The 27,999-nt window shown below is 43.0% G+C and overlaps 1 protein-coding gene across 10 annotated transcripts in view; it reads left to right on the forward strand.

The window, feature by feature from the left end:
* Window positions 1-27,999, forward strand: part of MBNL2 (muscleblind-like splicing regulator 2) — a 107,901-nt gene that overhangs the window by 75,527 nt on the left and 4,375 nt on the right. For 2 of the 10 annotated variants that reach the window (XR_001482967.1, XR_001482966.1), the window contains exons 6-9: window positions 2,610-2,663; window positions 3,314-3,467; window positions 16,119-16,213; window positions 20,418-20,526. Coding sequence is in view for 6 of the 10 variants with exons in the window: in XM_015427304.1 (XP_015282790.1) it covers window positions 2,610-2,663; window positions 3,314-3,467; window positions 16,119-16,213 (303 nt within the window). In the remaining 4 variants the exon portion in view is untranslated. Of the gene's footprint in view, window positions 1-2,609; window positions 2,664-3,313; window positions 3,468-4,443; window positions 4,520-16,118; window positions 16,214-20,417; window positions 20,527-27,999 lie in introns of those variants that run through there. The other 8 variants (XR_001482968.1, XR_001482969.1, XM_015427304.1 and 5 more) reach the window with 8 other exon arrangements.

Consider the following 27,999-nt stretch of genomic DNA (forward strand, 5'->3'; position numbering starts at 1 on the left):
TTTTCTTTCTATGTAAAAATCTTTATTTCTAAAGGGAAGCGTACACAGGAAAATCTACAAAACAACAAACAGACTTAAGACTACATCTTTACAGACTGACCACACAGTTGGTAATGAAGATTCTTCTTTCTTCTTGACCCCTAGAAGGAAATCACCTGAATACATCAACCAATGATTGTTAGTAAATAGGCTGTAGTTTCCCAGGCTTTCTTCCCATTGGCTCCGTGCCAGGTTCCCTTCCAGGTCAGGCTAAACAATAGCACACAAGGTAAACACATTAACCCTATAATGACTGAATTTAGACCTTGCAGCACACATATTTCCAACAAAGTGGACAAATGCTGATCTGGTAACACATGTGATTTGGGCCTCCGTTGATAAGGAGGCATCCAAAATCACGCCCAAACTCTTCAATGTTGGCGCTGGTGATAATGGCGCCCCGTCAAGAGGTGGAAGTTATCGGTTAGCATCCAACTACTCGCCATAGTCCTTCCAGAGTGTCTTCTTATTTATTTTAAGGTACAAGCCTCAAGTGGCTCCATTGCTTTAGGGAGTATACCTCTTGCAATCCTGAATATTAACATCTCCTGATGGGGTAACCTATTGTGCTGACTGTGTAAAACCTGCTTATTGATTTATTAAACTAGTCCACACGTTCTCATGGAATGTAATCTTAATGCCAAACAAATGTTTTCTATCAGAGACTGTAGTCACACTAAAAAAAATCCTTAAGGTGTGGGATAGCCCCATATAGCAGTGGAAAGCCCATATAGATTCTTTGTACCACAGATAAATCCCCCAGCATCTTCAGTCAAAGCGTCTTAGGTACCAGGGGTGGAGAGGCCTCCACTTGGAGCCCTGGAGAGCTGCAGCTGATCAGAGCAGTAATGCTCCCTCTAAGCTGCTGAGTCCTGTGAGCAAAAATTCTACTTTGTGAGCTACTGGTATTAAAGATGTGAGCGAGCGATTTGGCTGCTGCATAAATTAGTCTGCTCTGGAGCCATCCTTCCTGAGCTAGGAGAAAAATGTGTGAGCCGGAAGCTAAAAAACTGCGAGCCAGCTCACACTAACTCAGCTTAGAGGGAACACGAGTGGGCTACGTGTTTCGATTCTGAGCCAAACTCTGTATAAAGCAGCTTCATACGTAAAGATAGCTGGGAGCAGGACTGAGCAGAGACCTCTGCCTGAAATCTTGGAGAGTCTTTGCCTGTCAGAGAGCAGACAATAAAAGAAGTATTCTTTGACTTTGTACGTTAAGAAGTTTGTTTCCTTGAGGTATTTTACGTGTCGTCATTAGCTCCCTGACTTAGTTTTGAACGTCAAGTTTTCATTTGCATGGAGTGGTGTTTTCTGTTAGTATCCTTTACTGAGAACCTGGGATAAATTTTGTGATGAAACACCCCCAACCAGGGCTATTTTTGGGCAGGAACGCACAGGAACGGAGTTCCGGGTGGCTCCTGAGTTGGCCACGCCCAGCAGGAACTCATTAGCATAATAGGCCACACCCAACAGCAGAAACTCATTAGGATTGGCTACATTAGGGGTGTGTGGCCTAACATGCAAAGGAGTTCCTGCTCCAAAAAAAGGCCCTGGGTTTTGACAACAAACAAGGTAAACAGAATAAGAAGCAAAAGGTGGGTGTGGCTGGATGACCACACTTCTGGTAATATGGGGGTGCGGCCTAATGTGCTAATGAGCTGTGGCGTCAGGGTTGTGGCTTAATATGCTAATGAGTTTCTGCTGTTGGGTGTGGCCTATTATGCTAATGAGTTCCTGCTGGACTTTTTTTACAAAAAGAGCCCTGCCCCCAACTAAATAATACAAATGCTTAAGTAAATATAATGTGCATTCCTCCTCAACTTAATGTGGTAAGTTTGTTGAAAGAAACCTACACTGTTGTTTAGTAGCATAGTAAAAGAAAAATCAAACTGAATTTGATGATAAGTTAGTGATCAAATATAATTAAACCAATGTACCAAAAACAAAACTGATGTTACTGTTAATGCTTATTCACATGTACTTTTTTTGTTAATATAGTTGTGCCCAGTAACATTAACCCTCTTAAGTTTATACCTGTGCTCATTATATTAAATAAGAAAATATCTTTTTCGTTCTTTGGATTTTGAATGTTAGTCTTTGAAAGTTAATTTAAGCAGTTTAATATGGCATAACTAACTTATCAGAAATTCTTTTAGGAAAACTCTGAAATAACTATGCTTTTCTATGTAGCGGTACAGCTTTATTGGTGCTTATAAATGCTTAATGGTGTCTGCAAGCTGCTGTTTTTAATCAACTTTCCTAAATTTCAAACATCTATATTTTACTCTCTTATATGCTTTTAACTAAGGTATAGTAGATGCATTTTTGCTTCAGTACTAATTCAAGGTGTAATATTCATCTCTTTAGAAGACAAAAAACATTTTTGTTGTTGTGCATGCCTAGTGTTTTGTATGTTGTATATTGCATTCAGTATATTTTTTTCCTTCTCACCTATCCACAATGCAATGCCGTTCCCATGATGCACCTCTGCTTGCTGTTTACCTGTATGTTAATTCGCTTGAATCCCATTGGCCCACTGCCATCATGTGCTCGCTGCCTGTTATTAAAAGACTCAGTCGACTGCCAAAGCAATGAAGCGACCTCTCGAAGCAACTGTAGATCTGGTACTTTGACCTTTCACCTTTTGCTTTGCATGTAGCTTTTTCCAAAATGCAAATAATTTTAATGTTAACTGAATTATCTTGTATTAGTAGTTTTATTTTTTTAAAGAATCAGTATTTAGCCATCTCATTGTCATATGTAGTTGTTCCAAAGCAGCTTAACTTCTTCCTTTAACGTGGTTTCATTTTAAAGTATATAAAAGTTGAAATGAGGAAAAAAACTGCCTTTGTAATTGAAGATGCTCATGCTATACTAATTAACATAGCTAACAATGCTGTTATTTAACTCTTTTTGAAAAATTACGTAATGTGATACAAGTGCTGTTTTTCTCCTACAATTTTAAGTTCTGTTTTAAAACAGAACTTTTGCTTTCTTTAAGCTCCCTTTTGTCTTGAAAAAATCCCCCCCCAAGTTATCGTGGTGCTATAATTTTTAGTTTAATTGTACCATGCTTTTTTACTATCAGTAACAAAAAAGTGCTATCCATTTGCCATTGCTGCTGTTTTGAACTAATGTGCATGGCAAGGCATCTTCAACAGATTTTAAAAACAGTTACCATGTTTTTCTTAAAGAAAACTTTTTTAAAGTTAGAGACCATCTCTTGTAGGCCCCGTTCACCCTCACTGTGTTTTTATCCCCTTCGCATTTACAGGCCTTTCCTCCCGGCGTCCTTCACCCTTTACCAAAGAGGCAAGCTATTGAGAAAAGCAATGGTGCCAGTGCTGTTTTTAATCCCAGTTTCTTGCACTACCAACAGGCTCTAGCTAGTGCACAACTGCAGCAACACGCAGCATTTTTTCCAACAGGTATGCCGTTTTATAGAGTAAAAAAAAAAATTGCCATAAAACTTCTACAGCAAAGAAAGTCCTGTGTTGCCAATTCACTATGCTGCCCACCTGAGTAATTTGGCACAGAATTGTTTAGGTTGGGAAATTAGCAAACAATTTTGTTTTGAGTATCAGGCCTTGAACAGTCTAAGAATGCTAAATAGAAGGTCCCCAAGTTCAAGCCCCAGCATCTCCAGTTGAAAGGATCAAGCCGTAGGTGATATGAAAGGCCTCTGCCTGAGACCCTGGAGAGCTGCTGCCAGTCTGAGTAGACAGTACTGACTTATTTATTTATTTATTTATTTTGGGATTTATATCCCGCCCTACCCATGCGGCCCACTTAGATGTACCCAGGGTCTGATTCAGTATATGGCAGCTTCATGTGTTTAAGGAAGTACTTAGCCTTGCTCTTTCTCATGTGTTGTAGCAGCCTCTTGAACATGGGACTTGGATCTCCTCCTGAAAGGTTTCTGTGTGTGCAAGTGGAAATGTGGGGGAAAACCTCACTCTAGCCCCCTGCGCTAAGTTAAACGTGACATATCCTGAACTGTTTTTCCACTTGGGCAAGACATTGTGCAAGCCATTTCTGGGCAGTTTAAGATACAGGGAGGAAAGTGCTAGTTGTTACAAAAGATCTAACAAAAGCAGAACTGTACCAGGTCTGTTTATGTGTGATTTCCCACAAGCGCTGCTCCGCGCTCACGCTTCTCTTTGCCCCGATGGTACGTGTCAGTTTCACCCAAGCTGCTGTGCATCCGCATTTTGCCCCATAGCTTCGCGCAGTTTTCCCCGCGTCTACTCAATCCTGTTTTGAGGATTGTGTGAAATTGACACATACCATTAGGGGCAAAAGGAAGCAGTGAGCGCGGAGCAGCGCTTGTGGGAAATCACCCTATGTTTCTGCTTGTGCATCTTTGGATCCAGGCTTAGCTATTGTCTGCTCTACTTTTGACAGATTTTCTTTCTACTTGAAGTGTGTTCTACAGACACCTTTCTACCACAGTTTTATTGGGAATTGAGGACCCTGAGGGAGAAAGCACACTTAGTCAGATTTGCCAGGAGTACGCTAAGTGCTTGTAATTACTACCTCTGTCCTTGCAAGTGTATCTTGCATGATATTTTCTGCTTCTGAGCCAACACCACACAACTCCAACTCCACACAGATCTCCCTGCTAATACTTGAACTCTTTTGATGTTCCTATAAAGTATCAAAGTGATAGTTACCCTAAGACAGAAATTATAGAGGCAGGAAGACCATGTGAGTTCCCTGTCCAAAATCTGTGATCAGGCAATGGCAGAAAGCAGAGGTTTTGAAGAATCTCTTAACCCTCTTCAAACAAAACTTTGTTCTATACCCTTTCTCTATTCCTCTTCCTCTTTGCCTTCTGCCACCTGTATGCTCGTCAACAGCGCTTCAAATTATCCAAAACAAAATTGCAGAAGCAGAATAAATTATGGAAATAACCCATTTTGCATAATTTATTCTTAGAGAATAATTTGCTTTGTTGGCACAAAATCCAGACTCATTTTTGTGCAGAATACACATAACTGGTCCTGATGGAAGATGGAAAGGTGCTTTTAACATGGCGAGTAATGCTAAGTGGTGTGGCGGCGTTAATTTTCCTAACCATGCAGTTTGTTGTGCAAATATCTCTCCTGGTTCTTTGGTCAGCCACTGGTGTTTAAATGCATTAAAATGTGGTTCATCTTGAATGAAACACTGGAGGCGATTTCGCACTAGAGCTGCCTCGCGGCGCAGCCGCTGTTTGCCCCAACACTATTTGTCAATTTCACACCTGAGGCTGCGGGGCTGCATTTGACCCGCGGCTTCGCCCGATTTCCTCCGCAGTTTCATGATCCTCAAAAACCAGGATCACGAAACTGCGGAGGAAATCGGGCGAAGCCGCGAGTCAAAATACAGCCCCGCAGCTTTGGGTGTGAAATTGACATGTTTGTGTCGGGGCAAACGGCGGCTGCGCCACGAGGCAGCTCTAGTGCGAAATCGTCCTAGCAAGATAAGGAGTTCCATGGTCACTCTGTGCTTACTTCACAAGGCCATGCTAAGCAGATTTGTACCTTTCAGCTGAAGTCAGTGAACTTAGAAGGGTGTAACTCTGCTCAGGAAAAGCGCTGCTAGACTTTAGAGCTAGTGTGGACATTGTTGCAGTCAGTTAAGCCCCATAATAAACTGAGTATTCTCGTAGTATAGCCACTCAAATAATGTAATGCAGTGTCTGAAATTGAGGACGCATGGAAGTCTGCCTATTTTTCTGATTGCAGAAAAAGTTCATGTTATCGCACGTTCTTCAGACATGGAAAAATAAATGGAAAATCTTTCAAAAATTATTAGGTTGGGTTGATCTCTGTCCTACACAGTTTGTGTCCATGCATGTCACCATGATCCCTAGGACAGCTTTTTTTGGGTACTCGGAGGAGTTCCCTGCACCTGTTTCCACCAGAGGAAAAACTGGTTGAGTCCAACCCAGTGACACTATCAGTTCTGAGAATGTCATTAACTAAGAAAATATCATCAGGGGTTTTACCAGTAATTCCTCCTGGCAGTGTATTTTGTATTATTTCTGGGGAAGAAGGACAGCATAACTCATAACTCATACTTTCACGTGGACAGAACCACTCCCCCTAACTGGCTAGTAGTATCAGTTTGGTCAGCCAGGTTGGTCTGAAGCAGTACAACAAATTTAGAGTCCAGTGGCACCTTCCCACGATTAGAAAAGACACCTTTAGACATTTATCTGCTAGTCTGACATATTTATTGATTTACAACTTGTTGACCCTATAACCTTACCTGTTATTTAGTGTCACTTTGCATATTTTGATCATCATCCTGTTGCATGTTCATTTGCTGTTCATTTTCTGGCTATAAGTTTGAACCTTGCCTGCCATTCCAATGTATTTGATAAAGTGTGCCTGCACACAAAAAGCTCATAGCTTGAATAAACCTTTGTTGGTCTTAAAGGTGCCCCCCTGGACTCTAAATTTGTTGGCTAGTAATGTCACATGTCAAAATGGCAATTCAAGCAGTAAACCTTTTTGGGTGATTGCGCTGCCAAAACCTACCTCAGGATTAAACTAGTCAAGAGACTGGGAAATCTGCGGTCAGATTTTCCAATTGCTTTTTAAAGCGAATCTGCAGCCACGCATGGGTTCAGTTTAGACACAGTAAAGAATGCAGGCTTGTAACCATTGTCTGGTGCATCAACAGCTTATGAATATAAATATCCATATATTCATAAAGCTTTATTAGTTTTATTTGTACTTTTTGTAGGAAAAAAACTCTGCATGTCCATATATTTTTTTAATCTTATTCATCAGGCAGGCAGGCAGGAATCTTTGCTATCTTTGCTATCACATGTAGCCTAGGACTCCTGACCCTCGGATTACCAACTTTACAGAGTTCTCAAAACGTGGTTGCATGAATAGGAACAGTGAGCATTACAGTAAATCTTTACTGATTTTTACGATGCTGTTGTACCTTTTAAGATATTCTTTGAAATGCAGAGGTATTTTACAGGCTTCTTTGCTTTGCTTTCCATTTTTCATTGAGAGCCCGAAGAACACGTCACTTTGTTCTTTGGCCTCATCATGAAAACTATTGGGAAAACGTTGCAACATTTGGTGAACATTGTAGGAGGCAGGTAGTGAGTCTATGCGCTGAGACCCCCGGACTGTGGTGTCCTCACCAATCTAATTTACCATCACTAAGCATGTGTCCTATGTACAGTGACCCCTAAAGCTTTTCACACCCTGACTGGGATGGCCCGGAGTAGCCCGATGTCAGATCTCGGGAAGTTAAGCAGGGGCAGCCTGGATTAGTACTTGGATGGGAGACCACTAAGGAGGACTCTGGGTTGCTATGCAGAGGAAGGCAATGGCAAATGATCTCTGAATGTTTCCTGCCTGGAAAACCCTAGGGGCTTGTCATAAGTCGTCGGCTGTGTCCTGACAGGCCTTTCCAATCACCACCAAGCACGGATGGTTACTTTCCATATCATGTTCACCCCAGTAACTACCAGTTCTCAGTTTTGTAAAGTTCTGGTGCTTAGCCTTCAAGCACATAGCCTTGCTTCATCATGTGCAGGGCCTCTGCTTCCACCCTGGGACTTCTCCGCTTCCTTTCCTACTGCATTTCTGTGCCTCCCTTATATGGAGCAGGTATGCTTCCTGTACGTGGATACTGAATCGCCATGTAAAAGGGGCAGGGAATCCAAATAAGTAGCTATGTGCTTATCTTCGTGAAGTTGGCTCCCAACAGAGAAAACAGTGTAGAATTCACTGCCAGAAATGTCCCTTGAGCTCCTGATTCTGTAAGTTATGAAAAAAGGCTTTGAATGTAGCAAAGCTTTTCATTCTGCAGTGATAAACATAGGTGCCAGAAAACCTACAGACGAGCAATGTAATGGAAGCTCATTCACCCTAGCACATTTTTTGCACTAAATGACAGTAAACAGGAGTGAGTGGTAAGTTTGTGAAGCAGAGATTTAGCAACACTTGCATCTTCCTTACTTTTTAAAGTGCTTTGGTGCCATTGGTGGGTTCTTCAGTGTCTGTGAACAGTTAATACTTCTGTATTAGCCCCACACAAAAGTGAGAAGAATTACTCCTAAGTATCTCTTTATTGATGGGCATATGGGAAAATGCATGTATGTTTTTGTTTTGTGGTGTTGTTAACTGAAATTACCAGTTAACGTATATGGAAATAATGGAGTAGCTTTCTCTTTCTCTTGTTTTTGATTTTCTCTTGCATACATTGCATGCTATTGCTACAGCCCACAGCCTGCAAATACATTGATTCTTTCAGAATTATTGCAAAGTAATTGATTTATGGATTGTAGGCTAAGTTAGTGTGCATTTAGAATAACTATCTGGTAATGTGGTACCTAGTGGTTTTATGGTCTCAGAAACAGAAGCATTTTTTTTAAAAAAAAATGCAAATGCTTTTTCCCCCCCTTGAAGTGAGCGTAGTAATGGCAATACTGAATTAATTCTCTGGAAGTTGTTCATTCATTGTAAGGTCATTCATAGTTTGCTGGCTGTACATTATGTTTCTCTTTCACTTAAATGGGAAGATGATTCAAAGTTTGGTTCGTTTTTTAAAAGAATCCGGACCTGTTGCAGTTTGCAAAACACATCAGCTTGGAGCCTGTGCAGCAACATTCATGGAAAGGAATTTTCCAGCCAAACCTCTCCTGTTGCAACCTGCCGTGCTCTCTGAAATCCTGCCCTTGGGGGTTGGTGGACTCCTAGGAACAGCATGGGAACAAAGCAGAGGCCTGCAGAAGGAGAAGGGAGTTGGTGAAAATTACTTTTCTCATTCTGCTGGTGGAAGTGCCTTCTGAAAGTGGAGAACTTACTTAGAATCCAAACCTTTAATATGAACATAAGAACATAAGAACATAAGAGACGCCAATGCTGGATCAGGCAAAGGCCCATCCAGTCCAACACTCTGTGTCACACAGTGGCCAGAAATACCAGTGCCATCAGGAGGTCCACCAGTGGGGCCAAGACATTAGAAGCCCTCCCACTGTTGACCCCCCCCCCAAGCACCAAGAAGACAGAGCATCACTTGCCCCAGAGCCCCTAGCTATACCTTGTGGCTAATAGCCACTGATGGACCTCTGCTCCATATGCTTATCTAATTCCCTTTTGAAGCCGTCCATGCTTGTAGCACCCACCACTTCCTGTGGCAGTGAATTCCATGTGAATCACTCTTTGGGTGAAGAAGTACTTCCTTTTATCTGTTCTAACCCGACCGCTCTGCAGTTTCATGGAGTGCCCACGAGTTCTTGTATTGTGAGAAAGGGAGAAAAGTACCTCTTTCTTTACCTGCTCTTTCCCATGCATAATCTTATAAACCTCGATCATGTCACCCCTCAGTCGTCTTTTCTCCAAGCTAAAGAGCCCTAACCGCTTTAACCTTTCCTCATAGGGAAAGTGTTCCAACCCTTTTATCATTCGAATATGCTATCATTGCAAAGCATCTTATGTATATGGAGCACTTTTTCCCCATCATGTCCCAGGGAATGCTGGTTAGAGTAGGTTCCATGGTTATCAAAGCATGTAAGAAAAATAATGGTGTAGCAATCACTATATATGATATAAAATACTCACTAAAAATTGACTTCTTGTAGTTGAGAGCTAATGTTTTGAGATTTGGTGGCCAGTAACATCTTGAGTGGACCACGGTGGCTCAGAGATTAAGACGCTGAACTGCAGACCGGAAGGTCGGTAGCTTGGCATCAAGAACCACATGCTGCATAACGGAGTGAGCTCCCGTCTCTGGCCCCAGCTCCTGCCAACCTAGTGGTTCGAAAGCAAGAAATTGCAAGTAGATAAATAGGTACCACTTCGGTGGGAAGGTAACAGCGTTCCGTGCACCTCGGCGTTTAGTCATGTCGGCCACATGACCACGGAAACGTCTTCGGACAGCGCTGGTTCTTCAGCTTGGAAACAGAGATGAGCATCGCCCCCTAGAGTCAGATTCAACTGCCTTTCGAGCAAGGGAATCCTTTACCTTTTTTAACATCTTGAGCATGGGTTGGATCCACCAAAGTGTTTCTGTTATCCACAGAGCATGACTTTCTCTTCACTGCAGCCCCACGTGTCCCCTCCCAAATGGTGTTCCGTGGGGTCCTTTGACCCCCAAGGAGCATTATAGTGGGTGGAGATTTTGGACTTCGAGGGCAGGGGAGCTAAGGGAAGTTACACTTCACTGACAGAAATCCTGTCAGCAGAAATGCTTTGCCAGGAGGAAATAACTGCAGAACCAAATTTTGCCTTATCAGCGTGTAATACAAATATAGAAAGGTAAAGGTTCCCTTGCTCAAAAGCCAGTCGAATCCGACTCTAGGGTTGCGGTGCTCACCTCCGTTTCAAAGCCGAAGAGCCAGCGCTGTCCGAAGACGTTTCCGTGGTCATGTGGCCGGCATGACTAAACACCAAGGCGTACGGAACGCTGTTACCTTCCCACCGAAGTGGTACCTATTTATCTACTTGCAATTTCTTGCTTTCTAACTGCTAGGTTGGCAGAAGCTGGAACTAGAGATGGGAGCTCACTCCGTCATGCGGCACTCGGGTCTCGAGCTGCTGAACTACCGACCTTCCACAGCCCTGCAGTTCAGTGTCTTAACCACGAGCCACCACAGCTCCTAATACAAATATACCTCAGTGCTATTAATATTTATTTGGAAGTAAGTCATAAGGAGTTGATTGGGGCTGATTCCCAAAGATGGTGCATCTGATTGTGTCTGTCAAGTGCTGTCAAGTCACAGCAGCTGACTTATGGTGGCTCCGTTGGGTCTTCCAAGGCAAGTGAGAAGTGGAGGTGGTCGGCCATTGCCCTTCTCTGCAGAGCCTTCCCTGGTGGCCTCCCTTCCAAGCACCAACCCTGCTCAGCTTCCAAGATACAACAAGATCAGGCTACACCATGCCCCCTTCCCTCCCCATATGATTGTGGTCTGTGCTAAAACCTTCCACACACTCAAACACAGTGGAAATTACTTCTGAGAAAACCTGCATAGGATGAGGTAACAGTTGTAAGCATACTTGCCATGAAGTAAATACATTGAACTTAGAAGGATTTGCTTCTGAGTCAAAAAAAATTAAAAATTGAGCTGTAGATAGTGGGTCGGATCCCATGGGTCTCCCCCAACACTAGAGGCTCTTCTCTTGTGTTGAGGAAAGGCATCTTGCTCAGGAGGAGCAAGATGTGCTACCCTTAGTGGGGAAAATACATGGGATCCAACCCAGGATGCAGTACTGGTTATTGTGATATGATCTGGACTATTCAGGAGGAAAGCTTTTTAAGGCCTAGATCCTATCGATGGAAGGAATAATAATACTAATAATAATAATAATAATAATAATAATAATAACTGCAGGGATTTTCTTAGCTGAGTAGATTCTTCCGCCTTCCGGGTCCAGACCAGGACGTCTCCAACTGAGAGCTAACACCTTCCCAGAAGGGAGTCGGTGTGCCCACCCTCTCTAAGGAGTGGTTCCCATTTTATCTACTCGCCGAGGCTTTCGAATCGCTGGGAGGATTATATTAAATATTAAATAAAGCATTGCACGGTGCCTCCTCCGAGGGCGGCATGTGACATATTTTTAAAACAAATGTTTAAATTAATTGTTTACAAATACGCGAGCGCATGTTTTGAGCATTAGCATCTCTCTTTTCTCCAAGTCTGCGCTCCTCTCTGTTCAGCTTCATATGCAGTCTTCACCCAATTCCATGGCACAGGCTCGTTGTTGTTTCCCAACAGAACAAATTGGTACAAAACATCCCGTTAAGACTAGTTTGCAAAGAATGAAAATAACCCAGGCACCAGTGTTCTTTTCCATATCTCACAAAACTGAAAGAACTGTCAAAGCAAAAAAAAAAAAAAAGGCAAATGGTTCTGGATTGGGGCCTATCCATCACTGAATTATTTGTGTTTGAATCCATGTGCCCAATATGATGTTAGTGTTATGAAACCAAATGCTTTATACTGGAGCTATGAATGACCTTTTTGAAGTTGTATTGAACTAACTTTGGCTTCTCCTTGGGAATGCTTGGATCTCACTTTGAATGTTAACTCTAAACAGCTAACCTGTTTCTTCCCTTTATTCACTTTCCCCCCATCTATCATTGCATGAACACAACAGGGTCAGTTTTCTGCATGACACCTGCTACCAGTATTGGTAGGTTTCAGACTTCTTTATTGATCTCTTTTTTTATTGTATTCTGTACCTTCCTTTGTTCGGAGGAACTAAAACACAGACAATTGCTTTAATTTGATGGGTCATTTGGACTTCTGCTTGAACTGTTAAAATATTCAGTTTGTTTAAAAGAGAAATAAAAACAAACAAAATCTGCCGCTTAGATGCCACATCACTTGCTATAACGATCCCACTGCAAAAAGCACAAATACCATGAATCCCAATCTGCTTTTCTGTTTTCCAAATTTTTTCTCTTGCTATATTTTATATTGCTAGCATTATTAAATCATAAAATATTGAAAAGCAGGCTAATTTCATCAGTGTTTTGAAGTTTCATAGTGGTGTGCCTATTTCTCCCTTTTGCTGTGCTGTAAAAAAAGTTTTTATCAGCGTTTCCCAGAAGCACTCTTGCGATAGAAAGTATTAACGACTCTTCGGTCTGAATTATGTTTCACATTAAATGACATCAGGGCCACCTTGCAAGTGAAAACATTTCAAAACGTGGTTTTTTTCCTGATTAAAGGAAAAATTAGGAATTTGCATATTTAGATGATTCAGACAGATCTATTTTAATTTGATATTTTCATGTCTGTGAAAAACCTTTTGAAATAATCATTTTTTTAAATACAGATTTTTGTTGTGTTTGTAGGAATATTCACAGTACATACTACATCAAGTTATATAAAACTGAATTGAAGTAAATGACCAGGGGGGGGAAATCTACTTTCCTGCTTGGGATCAAATAAGTTACTAGTTAAATTATGGAAAGGGCTATGGATTTTGTTTCAGAACAAACCATAAAATAAATCCTATTATGGCCAAGAGTTATACAGAATTAATGGGACATGTATCCCTTGTCTTTTCAGAATCAAGAAAAAAATTTAAAAGTTAATCTGAAGCAGGAAATTAACAATGGTTTACATTTGCTAGTTATAGTTTCCAAAGTTAAGAAAAGAAGTGCATTGTACTTACATCTAGGTGTATTAGGATGGGTGGGTTGGGGGGCACAGAGTCATGGGGAGAATTTTTTTAAAGAACAACCTTTTGTGCTTATTGGAAGTTCTTACTGGAAGTGACAAATGGTAGCTCTAGGAATCTAGGTAAACCCATAGAATAAACCTGCAGAGTTTCTGTCAATCCCTAGAGCTACCTTTTGTCACTTCCAGTAAGAACTTCTGGTAAGTACACAAGGCTTACATGAGGATCCCCCAACCCTACTGAGGACTTGGCAGTTCTAAGGTGTAAACCCACTCAGTCTCATATAAATTGTAGCCTTAGTGGTTTCACTGTATGGCAAACAGTAGACCAAAAATGGCCAACGGGAGTTAGTTGTCCATGCATATGGTATACATGGACTGTAGTGGACTAAAAAACAATGGATTGGATCCAGAGGTGCTATTCTGCTCTTGAAAGGCATGTTTGGATCCAACTCTATTTTTATAAGCAGCCGCCCATCAAAAATGGGGCAATAAAACTTTTTAGTTTCTAATGACCTGGAAAATGCTCAGATGTTTAGATGTGTTTTATAAATGAAAGGTGTGTTATAGGTTGCTTAGCTATATCATCAGAGGTAGAAAGTATTGGGAAAATTAGGAGTGCAGGAACCTTTTCATGGACTCCCATCCCCACTGTATTCAGTGGAGAGGAAGAGAAGTTGGCAGGGATCCCAACTACATCGAGACAGAGACAGTTGTTCTAAACCAAAACTCAGTTTATTCTATTACACACTCTTAAGTCAGAAAACACTTTTGTAGAATTTCCGTATTCAGCATAGAATATTCCAACACAGCCCCATTGCATAAATAGTGTACTTGTAGTTCCATAAAAGATATCCTTGGTTGCTCAGTCAAGACCCATAATGGAGGGTGGTTGGCTAGAACAACCTCGAACAAGACTAAATTCAGACTTTAAGTACCTTTTCCCATCTATAGGAGCTAATGTAACTGTCAGTCAAGTCTGTTGCTAAGCATCTGACGTACACCTGATGTACACGACAAAGCTCAGCCCTTTCTTTCTATCTCTGGGGTCAGGAAGGTCAAGGGAAGTCAAGGAAAAGCAAAGGTGACTGAGAGAGTCAAGGAAGCTAGTTACAGATACCCTGTCTATTTATAGTTTGATAGTGTATAAATATTCTAAAAGGAAAAAGTCATGTCAGGCCAAAGTCAAACGTCCCCCTCACACTGCTCCTGGGGGTCCCCCTCAGGTTGCCAGGTCCTCCCTGGCCACCAGTAGGGGGTGGGGTAGGGTTGCCCGCTCCAGGTTAGGAAACCCCTGGAGATTTTGGGATGGAACCTGGGGAGAACAGGGACCTCAGTGGGGTGCAATGCCATAGAGTCCACCCTCCAAAGCATCCATTTCCTCCAGGGGAACTGATTTATGTTGTCTGAAGATAAGCCATAATTCCAGGAGATCCCCAGGCCCCACCTGGAGGCTGGCATCCCTAAGTCCCCCTTAGGGTGGTTTTTTGGGCTGTACTGAGAGGGGGGAGGCAGAGATGTCATGCATCCATAATCGGGAAATTTCAGATGAGATCCAACCTATAGTGAGGAATAATATGACCAAACCACCCCCTACAGAGAAAAAAATTAGTGACTTACACAGAGTAGAGGCATGATCACAGTAACTGGGAAGAGATTGTTTTAGCAGAATATCCTTAATTGACTGCAGTGGAGAAGTGGTGGCAGATGAACATGGAGTGAGTGAGAAGGAGGTTTCGGTCTTCTAAGGAAGAGGATCGTGGAATTGCCGGAGGGGCTTCAGTAGCAGCTGAAGGAAACGGGTGAGCCAGTGTCAGGAGGTGGAATTGTCCCCTGTGCAGCCAGGCAGAAGTCCAGGCTTGATGGGCTCAAGTTTTAAATGTCTAGGAAGATAATGTGTTCAATGGTGGCAGAGAGACTGAGGGATTGCCAGTAGTTCGGTGGAAGAAAACAAGAAGAAAATCAGGGGGAAACCTGTCTCTCGCAGGGAGACAGGATTGGCGGGAAGGCCAGCATTTCAAATAGGCTTGCCAAGTCCCCCTGGGGGCGGGGAAACCCCCGCCCCAGAGGCCCGTTCCCCGCCGCTAGCGGATCGGGCCCTGGGGGAACCCCACCCTGACATGCGCGTCACCTGGAAGTGACACGACCACGCCGGGCACGCTGAGGGCGGGGCCATGGTCATCCGAGGGAAAACTCTATGGTTTTCCCTCGGATGGTCGTGGCCCCGCCCCCAGCATGCCCGGCGTCGTCACGTCACTTCCGGGTGACATGTGCGCGCGTGTGCTCCAGACATTGGACGGGAGTCCCCCGCTCCGGAGCAATTTACACTTGGCAACCCTAATTTCAAAAGAAAAGTTTCATCGGTCCGTTGACAAAAATTCAATCATAGGGGAAAATAAAATGTTTGGAGGGAAAAAAACTATGCAGGATATAAACACTGTGAGTTCAGAAAACAAGGATTTAAACATATATATATAGCTGAATTTCAAATACCAGTAATTCTACTTCATATGACTTTTAAAATTTGGTAGTCTAACTTGTATAAATTGAGGAATGCCTCTCAGGGTCGTCCCCCCCCCCATACATAATCCATCCGTTTTCATGAAGGCACCCTTTGAACATCACAATATTAAATAAAAACACTCCCCAAACAATGACTTTAAAAAAAATAATAATAATATTTTTCCGCTTCTGTTCTGGGAACCGCCGATAACTGTGACAAACTTCCTTTAAATTGTACTTGTAATAAGCTATTTTCCCTTTTGTTTTATTTCTCTGCCATGCTTCCTTGCTTTGCATTGTGGTTGCATGCCATCTGCTGGTTCTAACCCATGATGGCTTGCTGCTCTGATATTCACCATGCCAAAAATGCCACTTCCATTGCCATAATGCTACACACTCCTGTTCATTGCTTCCATGGCTCCCCTCCTGAAAGTACCCATGATGCACAGCGCTACGTCCGCCACTGTCTCTGCAGCAGCAACTCCTGCAACAAGTGTCCCCTTCGCCGCAACAGCCACAGCCAATCAGGTTTGCTCCTTTTTAAAGCTTTCTTTCACAAATCCCAAACTCTAAATGAGTGCTGGTACCGATTTAAAACAAAAAACGACAACCCCCCAAAAAAAATTCTCCTGGAGAATTTTTTTTTTCTCTTCATGTTTCTTACCCATCAAACTTTATTTTGAAACAGTTCTGTAGCAAGTATTTATGGGCAGGTTGCACTTATTTAGAGTTAACATTTATTTGCAAATAATGGTGTAGCTGTGTGGTAGTGTTGCACTATTTCTTTTCTTTTTTATGTTTCCTAACACTATGTAATTAACCATACTGAGATAAGAGTCATTTTAGTGGTGATCTAGTTTTATAGAAATTGTCCCAATTAATTTCCGAATTCTGGAGGGACAAACGTGTTAAACCAGGTTTCAAATATTAACTTTGTTTTCCTCATCTGGTACATGAAAATAACTAACCGGTCTTTTCCTGAATGCTGAAACAAGCTCCAAATGCATACGGTCAGCTGAAAATAACAGCTGGAGGACAGGGAAGCCTTCAGATTTGTGCTTAGCGTGATAATGTGGAAAGCTGTACTTTTATTATCCTGAGATGTTAAAAGAGCTCTCTCAAGCTTGAAAAATCATATAATTTCCTGTCCATTAATTTTTTTTAATCTGCAAGTAATCCGCAAGATTGCTGATCACCGCTGTTCTCTATTCTGTCACTTTGCATATTTGTAATAGGTCTATACATGGCAAAAATGTGCCCACTGGTAACTCCTTCAAGGTGCCCCATGCACGATACGCATCCAAACAGATACAGAAGATAGGAAGCAGATTAGTATCAGGAGCTGGTGTGGCACAGTGGCTAAGGGAAGGAGCTGGGATCAGGGAGATGCCCAGTTTGAATCTCTCCTCTGTGAGTGGATGATTTTAGAATGTGTATGGAGCACTTTGAACACTGAAAGCGCTATATACATGCTTCAGTATGACTGTTTGTCATGCTTTTTTGCTGTCGGCGAGAATGCTAGATTGCACACAAGACGTAGTGAAGGAACTCCTGATAAAGTCTGTCAGTTCCGTTCCCTTCCATCTTGGCACCATGATTGCCATTTTGGTGTTCCCTCCTCTAAATTCTCGCAGTAGCTAGAGAAATAGCTCCAGTGCATGGAGTGGAGGAAGAAAGACTACGAACAGAAGAAACGACAGAAGGCTGCAGGTCAGACTCTGCTTCCCTACATCACAGAACTACTTAAATTGCTTATGTGTATATTGGCCACTGTAGCTGTTGATCTTCCTTAAATATTTTCCCAAGAGAGGAACAACAACAACAAAAATTCTATCAGTCAATCTCTGTCTCCCCCTACCCCCAGCTTTCTATCATTGTTCTGTCAAAAAAGTCTTATTTTCATTTTTAGAAAAGCAGAAAATCTGGATCCTTTTAAGGTTTACTTGTGGTCCTCTTCAACTAGCAGGAAAGCTGCTGAGGGATTGTATGCACCAAATTCAACACTGACCAATATTCTGTCTTTTAAACATTTATGGCTTCCTGGGGGGGGGGGGACAGTAGATCACTTTTGTCTTTTCACAAGGAGTTTGTGTTTGCCAGTGCAATGGTGTTGGTTGTGGCTTACCCCTTTTGTCAGGTCAAATGTTCCTGCAAACCATATTGAAAGCTAGCTTTCTGCTCTAAGAAAAATGTTAAAAGACCATGTTTAAAAATGCAAGACTATGGGTGGAATTGTTAATTTTAAACAGCAGGTGTGCTAAAGAAAACTGATTTTTAAAAAAACCTGTTCTTACACTTTCAAAACTATATGACCCCAAGTAAGCCTGCATTTACAAGACCATTTCTAACAAATGTTGTTCCTTGTTCTGGTCCCTGTCCATACTACTTCACTGCAGTTCTTTGAAACTGCATGCCTTGATAATTAATCACTTGATCTTATAGTAAAATAATGAGTAGCTTCAGCATAAACACCAGAAAAACCTATGTTTTTGACACTTCTCAGTGTAGAAAAGAGACAGATAAGTGGAGGAAGTGGAAGAGAAGTATACACAGAATCACTGAGCTGGGAGGGGCCATACAGACCGTCTAGTCCAACCCCCTGCCCAATGCAGGACCAGCCTAAAGCATACAAAATTATGCACTGGGTAAAGAGGGTGGACAGAAATAATTTGTTCTCCCTCTCCCAAAATACCAGAACTCAAGGGCATACAATGAAGTTCATGGGCAGTAGATTCAGCACAAACAAAAGGAAATTCTTCTTTACCCAGTAAGTGATTAAAACCTGGATTTCACCACCTGAGGACAGAGTGATGGCCACAGGTATAGACAGTTTTAAAGGGTGATCAGCAGTGTTCCCTCTAAGCTGAGTTAGTGTGAGCTAGCTCACAGTTTTTTAGCCTCCAGCTCACATGTTTTTGTCTTACCTCAGAAAGGATGGCTCCAGAGCAAACTTATTGATGCAGTAACCAAATAACTCGCTCACAACTTTAAGGCCAGTAGCTCACAAATAAGAATTTTTGCTCACAAGACTCCATAGCTTAGAGGGAACATTGGTGATCAGACAGATTCATGGAGTGCAGGTCTATCAGCAACTACTAGTCATGGTGACTAAAGGGAACCTCCACATTCAGAGGCAGTAAAACTCTGAATACCAGTGCCAGTACTGTGTTGGTTGTGTCAGGTCCTCATACTGCTGGATCACTAGTGTGAAGTGCCCATATGAGCCTACATCTCCTATTGTCACGTCATAGATGATACTTGAGTGGTCCGGTGGCATCCAGGAGCTTCTCTAGTGCCACTGCAAGTTGTATGGAAGGCACAACTCCAAAAAAGTTGGGGTCTAGACCCCTAAAAGCAGCAGGATGGGAAGCAACAAAAATGTGTGAGCTGGAGGCTAAAAAACTGTGAGCTAGCTCACACTAACTCAGCTTAGAGGGAACACTGGTCTAGACCCCTAAAAGCAGCAGGATGGGAAGCATAAAAAGCAGAGTACATGCTGCGACAGTCTCACAAACGAACCACAGTTTAAGTGCATGTGCATTGCGAAGTGTTGCTTCAGAAAAGTCACGTCAGGTCCCTGCCACACGGCAGGGAAAAAGCCAAAGTTGACACGCCGCGGTGGGATCCCATGGATCCCCTCGCTGCGGCGCCTTTTCTCCCCGGCACGATCAGACGCCGGGAAGAAAACACGGCCCTGATGGGGAGCCTGCCGAACTGCGCATGTCGGAGCATGCGCAGTTCGGCTAGGAGCTGGGGATGCGCCGGCGCAAAGACGCGCCGGCGATCCGACGGCCCAGCTTGCAGCGCGTCGTCCGGATGAACCACCTCGGTAGGTGGTTCACTTTTGACGCGCCGCATCTGGGGGAAGGGCCAGATTGGAGACGGGAGCGCAACGCCAGCCAGATGTTGGCGTGGGATCACGCCCATTTGCTCCGTCTCCAATCTGGCCCACTCCCGGGCCAAAACGCCTCGTATGAACGGGGCCTCAGTTTCTTATGGAGGAAAATCACTTGAAATTTCTGGAGCATTTTTGCTAAGGCTGCTTTCAGACACCCTTTCTGAAACATTTTGGGCTCTTCACAGCTGTGGGTTATTTAAGGCTTTTCATATACATTTCATTTTGAATTACTGTCCTACCATGTTTTCAGAGGGCTTTTTGAAACCTCTGTGGCTCCAATGCCGAGTCACTGCCTCCAGTTATTGCAATTGCTGCTGAGCTTTTAAAATTGCCGCCCCTTTTTATTTGTTTGTTTGCTTTCTTAATTTATATCCCGCCCTTAATTTATGTATTAAAACAGCAAGGTACGTTAAAACACAGAAAAATGAATTAAAACCACAACAGATGAAATTTAGGTATTAAGAAACATAAGTGTTAATAAAAGATGGCGGCGTTCTCTTTTTTATGGTGTCGCCTCTGCAAACCTGAACTCTCTATGCAGAGCACATCTCTTAGCAACCAAATAACTACAGGGGGCTGCTTTGTTTGTGCAGGCTAAGCTGGGACCTTTGCAGTGCATTCCTTTTAAGGGCTGACTCCTCCTTTCCCTCCTCCTCCTCCTCGTTTTTCCCCCACTTCCAATTACTGACTGGCTGTGAGTGAAACATTTCCAGTCTCTTGTTTTTCTGTAGAGTGGTTTGACTTTTCTTTTATCCTATTTCTTTCTCCTTTCCTCCATCTTCTCTTCTTCTCGCTCCTTTTCTCTCTCCAACGCTCCTCTCCTTTCTTTTAAAGTGGAAACGCCAATTTCCAGCCTTTGGGGAAACTGATTTAAATGCTGTCTGAAATCTGCATTCCCACCTCACTTCAGAGAATGATGGGCTAGCGACAGAGAAAAATCAGGGTAAGGGAATAGAGTGAAAATGCCCTTGGAGAAAAAGCCTCACTTGAGTTCAAGACAATGTCAGAAGGGTGTGATTTCTTTCCTAATGCCTCAGTTAGGTGGTGTGAGTAGCAATGTTCCCTCTAAGCTGAGTCAGTGTGAGCTAGCTCACAGTTTTTTAGCCTCCGGCTCACACATCTCTGTCTTCGCTCAGGAAGGATGGCTCCAGAGCAAACTAATTTCTGCAGCAGCCAAATCGCTTGCTCACAACTTTCATGCCAATAGCTCACAAAGTAGAACTTTTGTTCATAGGGCTCCACAGCTTAGAGGGAGCATTGGTGAGTAAACATCAGATACAGGAAGTCAAATGGCATGGCCTTGTGCCCTGTGAAGTTTCCCTTGAGAGACCTTGGGTTTCATTCACACATGCGTTCCATAAAGCCAGAGGGCATTCCCTACTGCCAGAGATGCTAGCAAAAAAAAAAAAAAGCAGACTCATGTTGCGGCCAAAATGGAAAGCTTGAAGGGAGGAATCGACCAGAAAGAGGTTCTGGCACAATCTGAACTGATAAACAGGCTCATAATGGGAGAAACCGTCCTTCATATAAACTGACTCCAGATCGCATAGGACTTTAAAGGTCAAAAACAGTACCTTGAATTGGATCTGGAATCATAATGATAGCCAGTGTAGAATAGCAGTCCTCTTCTGCCCCTGTGATAGCTTCCATTCAGTCTTCAAGGGCAGCCCCATGTAGAGCACATTGCAGTAGTCAGGCCTCAGGGTTATGGAAACATGGATCAGTGTAGTCATCCATAGATCTTAAGAGCAGAGATGATTTCTGAACCAAATGTGAGACGATCTTTTGACACAAATGCAGGGTCCAATAATAAACCTAAACGCTTTATAAAAGTTGTCAATTCAACTTCACCCCATCCAATGTGGGTAGGGCAGTCCCTTACCAACCAGCATAGTGTCTGGATTCAGCTTTAGCTTCTTTTTCCTCAAACACTTGACCATAGCCTCCAGTTAAAGACCCAGCAGCGAGAGTGCTGCTCCTGGTGGAGAGCCAGTTTGGTGTAGTGGTTAGGAGCACGGACTCTAATCTGGGAGAACCGGGTTTGATTCCCCACTCCTCCACTTGCAGCTGCTGGATGACCTTGGGCAAGCCATATTTCTGTCAGAGTTGATCTTAAAAGAGCAGTTTCTGTCAGAGCTCTCTCAGCCCCACCTACCTCACAGGGTATCTGTTGTGGGGAGGGGAAGGAGTTTGTAAGCCGCTCTGAGACTCTGAGTGAAGGGCGTGGGTATAAATCCAGTCTCTTCTTGTTGTTGTTGGCTGTAAAAGAATTAAAGGAACACGTTTCCCTTATCCAGCTGCAACCAGAAATCATCCACCAAGGCAGTTTGTGTCCCAAAGCCAGGTCTGAGGCCAGACTGAAATGAGTCAAGAGCAGGTGGCTCATCCATGGAACTCTGAAGTTACTGGGCTACCACTGTAAGTTTAACACATGCTGCCTTCAAGAGAGGACACTTTATCGTTTCCCTCAAAGACTTTGGAGACTGAGGAGCCCCCACTTTGTCTCTACAAGATTTAATTAACCAAGAAGGGCAAGGGTCTACTAGACTGCAGGCCAGGATTGTGTCAACATCGTTCGAGGAGACCAGTCCAAAACTATCCATCTAACATTAATCAGATGGTGCTTTCAGAAAAGATTTGTTGAGAATTTTTTTAACCAAAAGATAAAAGCTAACGAAAACTACTGAAAAATGAAATAGAAATACAAAGCTAAAGAAAAAAGAAGAAAAAGGAGAGAAAAAAAGCAAAATTAAAGAATTATAAAGAAGTGGCTTCCTGTTTCCTCTATGACAAATGCAAGTAAAATTACAACTTACTCTAAAGTTACAAAAGATAAAAAGCTCTCTTTTTTCTATTATCTAATCCCCCCCCCATCATCAAATCCACAAATCATCCGTTCGTTTTTTTCCGTTTCCTGCAAAAAGTCTATAAGGGGTTTCCAGTAAACAATAAAGAGTGATAAATGTCTTTCCTCTGATCAAGTCTAGCAACCAGATGGTGCTTCTGACGTCTCTCCTACCTGACTTGACTCCATAGCAGCATCCAAGCTGCATCAGATCAGAAAAATATTATCTGCGAATAAACACACATTATCATTCCAGCTTTATGGCCCGATTCCTGTCACTTTGAAATTTACTCATAGAAGTCGATACAGTGTGAATTAACCTAAACAACTGTGCTGAACACAGTTCGGTTGATGTAATGGAGGAGAAGGGTGGTTGTTTTTTCTGTTATTACTCCCAAGGGTCGTTTTAGTCGCTGTCCCCACCAAAGATATTTTCTAGCATCTGGCTGGATGCAAAGAACAGTGAGTGGAAGGGAAATAGGACCTAGTGCTATTCCGTGCCGTAGCTCGCACCGTTTTGCTTGTATAAGCCCGCGTGCGGGGAGGGCGGGGTATAAATGAAATGAAATAAAATAAATAAAAAATAACCGTTCTCATGCTTCGGCTTGTTACAAGAGTCTGCGTGTACTATTGCACAAGCAAAACAGGTTTGGATTGAGGATCCCATTTTGTATGCAATACTGAAGATATAAAGCAGTCCTTCTATGAATGGAACTTATCTTCCCCTTGCAAGAACCTACCCATCGGATCCAGTTCAGTAAGCTAGTGAGGCCCCCAGCTTCCAACCCAAGGAGGCATTTCTGTGAGTACAGAACTACAGAAATGTACTGCCAGCAAGGCCATGCTTGGTGGAGGATGTATTTCAGGGAGGCAGTTTTCTAATATGGAGTCATTTTGCTGCTAGGCTACTGACCTAGTGGTGGAAGCAACAAGGCCCTACAGGAGAGGCAAGTAGAAGTTCCTGTTTTCTAGCCGGGCCTGTTGTCCTATCCTACTCCAGTTATACCCACAGACTTCTGCTTCTGGTGCTGCTTGAGGAACCTGTGCTCTGCAGGTTGACCACTTGTGATAGCCTACCCGGAGGGTGGAGTAAGGTTGCCAGAGTTCCTGGTCTGGGCGGGGTTTCCCCCTGCTTTCGGGCACTCCCCCCCCATTACCCCCTTACCTCTAGAAGCTGAAAATAACCATGACATGCATACATAAGCCAGAAGTGATGTAGGCATGTTGGGCGGCGGTGGTCTGGTTTTTGGGCAGAACTCTATGATTTTTAGCTAATTCTACCATAGAGTTTTGCCCAAAAAACCAAGCGTCACGGCCTGCCATCCCCGACGTGCCTACATTACTTCCTGGTGACGTAGGCACATCGCGGCACTCCTCCCCACTCCCGGAAAGTTCCCCCCACCCCTGCCGGCGCCATCGTTGGGACCTGGCAACCCTAGGGTGGAATAATAAGATCTAGGTTCTAAAATGTTCAGTCTCCCAAGCCCCTGTACCTGGATTTGTGTTCTCGTTTAACAAGTAATTGCAGGCGTATTGAAAGGCTTTGCATTATGATCAATAGTTTCATAAATGCTTCCGCTTTTTTCACATTTGATTTTCTTGTTGTATTATCTGCTGTTCAGTTTCAACCACAAAATTGTGGGATGCTTTAGCTATAGCAGAAAAACAGGTCTAGGTACTGTAAGCCCTGTGCTTAGATGTACTGTCCTCCCCCCCCTTCTCTCTGTGCACTTATTAGTATCATTTAAAAGAACTATATACCATCTTTCTGCCCTCATAAGGGCCACCAAGATGGCTAACAAATTAAAACATACATAATAAAATAACAGAAGGGGCTGCTGTGGCTCAGAGGTTAAGACACTGAGCTGCAGATGGGAAGGTCTGTAGTTTGGCAGTTCGAGACCTGAGTGCTGCGTGACAGAGTGAGCTCCCGTCTCTGGCCCCAGCTCCTGCCAACCTAGCAGTTCGAAGGCAAGACATTGCAAGTAAATAAATAGGCATGTATAGGATGTAACAGCGTTCCATGTGCCTTGCCATTTAGTCATGCTGTTTAGTGATGGAAAAAGTCTTCGGACAGCGCCGGCTGTTCAGCTTGGAAACGGAAGTGAGCACCACCCCCTAGAGTCGAATTCGACTAGCTTTTGAGCAAGGGAAACCTTTACTTTTACTAATAAAATAACATCTAAACACAATAAAAACATACCCCATTAAAACAGTTCAAATATACATACAAAAATATACATACAAAAATGTAAAAACTACAAAGTTGGGCAGTGAAGGGAATGCCAAACAAGCAAAAACAAAAATGAAGCAAAACAAAGATTAAAAAGGTCTTTGCCCGCTGGCAGAAGGTGACAACAAAAGGAGATAGATGAGTCTCCCTGGGGAGGGGTTTCCAGAGTTTTGGTGCCACAACTGAAAAGGCCCTCTCCTGGGTTGCCGCCCGCCTAATCTTCAAAGGCCAGGGACACCCGAAACAGCCCCTCAGACGAGAACTGCAGTGGTTGGGTAGGTTCAGAAGGGAGTAGGCGGTCTTTAGGTATGTTAGTCCCAAAACCATGTATGACTTTAAAGGTCAACACCAGCACCTTTAATTGTGCCTGGAAGCAGATGGGGAGCTAGTGTAGACAGGCCAAGACTGGAAGTGATAATGGCCTCAGTTGACCTACTCCAGATAACATCCTGAGAGCAGCATTCTGCAGCCACTGAAGTTTCTGAATTCTCTTCAAGGGCTGCCCCACGCAGAGTATACAGTCTAGAACGCTTGGAGCATCTGACTGTTTTCTGCATTACAGTATATAGCAATACCTACTGAAAGGCAGGGCTATCTGAAAGTCAGTTATTGCTACGGATTCAAGATAAAATTAATGTACAGAAACATGAATGGTGGTTAATTTATTTATTTTTTAAACTTGTTTTAAATCCTGGGGTTTTTTTGCTGGAAAGGAATTCAAAAAATGATTTGAAATTGCAGGGCCTGTGCTGAGGAGCTGGGCAGTGAAGTTGCTGAAGAAACAGAAATATTTTAAAACTAATTTTATTGGCTGACGTGTGTACTAAAATGATACAGTCAATGTGTGCCTTCCTTTATTATGATAACACGACCTACTTTATGGGGTATGAAATGTAATCAGTCCTCCGTCTGACAGTTAATGGCTGATATCCATCATTTAGGGTAGAGAATAGGTTGGTAGAGCAATATAGCAATTTATTATTAGCAGCAGTCGTAAATTAAAAGTTAAGCACTAAAACTGACAGTATTCTCTGAAAAATATTATAAGTGCCTTAGATGCACAAGCCCACCTTTCCAGAATCCACATAACACTCAAAACCCATGTTGCATCTGAAAGCGAAGGTACTTGGTATAATCTGCTGGAAACGTGAAGTCATTTCCAGTAAGGGTAAGTTTGTGAGATGCTGCAAAACAGGTATTCTCTGCCCACATGTACCTTCTCTGTTGCTGTTGTTAAAGGAACTGAAAGCAGCAAACTTCACTTTGCTCACATGAAACACCAGCGTGGTGTAGTGGTTAAGAGCAGCAGACTATAATTTGGAGAACCAGGTTTCATTCCCCACCCCTCCACAAGAAGGCTTGCTGGGTGACCTTGGGCCAGCCACAGTTCTCTCAGAACTCTCTGAGCCCCATCTGTTTCACAAGGTGCCTGTTGTGGGGAGAGGAAGGGAAGCGTGATTGTAAGCCGCTTTGAGACTCTTTAAGGTAAAGAAAAGTGGGGTATAAAAGCCAGCTCTTCTTGTTCTAATTGATGTAGTTTTGGGTAGTAATGCTTACAGTCACTAAAGAATGTCAGGTTCATAAAATCGCTAGTGCATAGAAACAGACAAGCTGTGCCCCTTGCAGCATTAGCAGGTGACCTTTATAAGGCATCTTCAAGGTGTTTAAGAAAAAAATTGAGTACAGGAATTACCATGTGTATGGTTATATACCTAATCACCTCTGAGCTGATACACATGATTAACCTGCTCCAGGGTGAATTGCTACAACCCAGGGTATCTTGGTCAACTGTATCATTCTGCCAAATAGTAAAAAAAGAAACATCATCTGCTAGCGATTGGTGAATGCACATCACAACGGTTGTCTAGGTTCACATTGTACATCAGAATGGAGAACCATGTGAATTGCTGTATAACAATTGAGTACAGGAATTACTGACAGAGTTACCATGTGTATGGTTATATACCTAATCACCTCTGAGCTGATACACATGATTAACCTGCTCCAGGGTGAATTGCTACAACCCAGGGTATCTTGGTCAACTGTATCATTCTGCCAAATAGTAAAAAAAGAAACATCATCTGCTAGCGATTGGTGAATGCACATCACAACGGTTGTCTAGGTTCACATTGTACATCAGAATGGAGAACCATGTGAATTGCTGTATAACAAAACTAGAAACTTTCAGTGCATTTGAGAGTCTCTCCTCCCTGCCATGAAACTGTCCCGTGAATCGCCTGTGACTACAACTAGGTTAATGAGTAGAGATGATGAACATTCTCACTTAGGCAGAAAAGAGGTGTTCTTTTATGACAAAACTGAAGTACTATATAATAAGCCATTAACTAGACTAGGGAAGGAACTCCAGGATACCACTGAGGATTTTTGACTCGGGAAATCGAACCGTTCTGCATACCCATAACAGGTTTATTGCAATCAAACGAGGACTTCGCTTCAGAGCGAGGTTTTGAATCAAATTGACCACACTTAGGGTTGTCAGGTCCCTTTGACCTGCTGGCGGGGGGGATGGGGGGACGTCCTGGGAGTGGGAAGTGACATTGCCCCCCATTTCCCCAAAAACAGTGATGTTGCCTGCATCACTCAGAAGTGACACCAGCGATGGGTGTGTGTGTGTGATGCTTTGGATTTTGGGCAAAACTCTATGTTAAAATTGGCATCAAACCATCGAGTTTTGCCCAAAATCCAGAGCTCACCGCTGACGTGTTGACATTACTTCCGGGTGACGCAGGTACGTTGTATGTGGTGTCGTTGTTGGGGGGGGGATTCTGGTAGTGGGCAGGAGCCCGCAAAATCAGGGGATCCCCACCCCCACTGGGCAGACGGCAACCCTAAACATACTTGTGGAGCAATATTAAGCAGAGTTACTCCAGTCAACATTGAAGAATCAATGGGATTGCATTGTTAATATGCCAATCAAGGAAAGCAATATAAAAATTCTCTATAGCTAAAGTTCACGGCTTGGTTACTTTTTCTTTTGTTGTGAATTTTGAACATGAAAATGAAATTTGGTTATTTAGTGAATGCAGTCAAGAGGTGAAGCCTCTTAAATGTGTCTGTTAATTAATTCTATGGATTAAGAAGAAGTGTCAGTTGAACAGGTCTGTATTTTTGGCCATCAAATCTGTTTTCAACCCAGAAATTACTGCCACTTTTAACCATGCCTTGGGTTGGACCCTATAGAGCTGTTCTGCTGATGCGGAAGGAGCCTTCTGTCTTTAATCTAAATGAGATAAGCATCTGCCTTGTTCATTGTCTTCAACGGAGCTAAGCAGTCCCTGTGCCAGTCGCTGCCAGACGCCATATTTTAGGGCTCATTG

This window comes from Gekko japonicus, unplaced genomic scaffold, assembly GCF_001447785.1.
Source record: "Gekko japonicus isolate JY-2015 unplaced genomic scaffold, Gekko_japonicus_V1.1 scaffold1593, whole genome shotgun sequence".
NCBI classification, from domain to species: Eukaryota; Metazoa; Chordata; class Lepidosauria; order Squamata; family Gekkonidae; genus Gekko; species Gekko japonicus.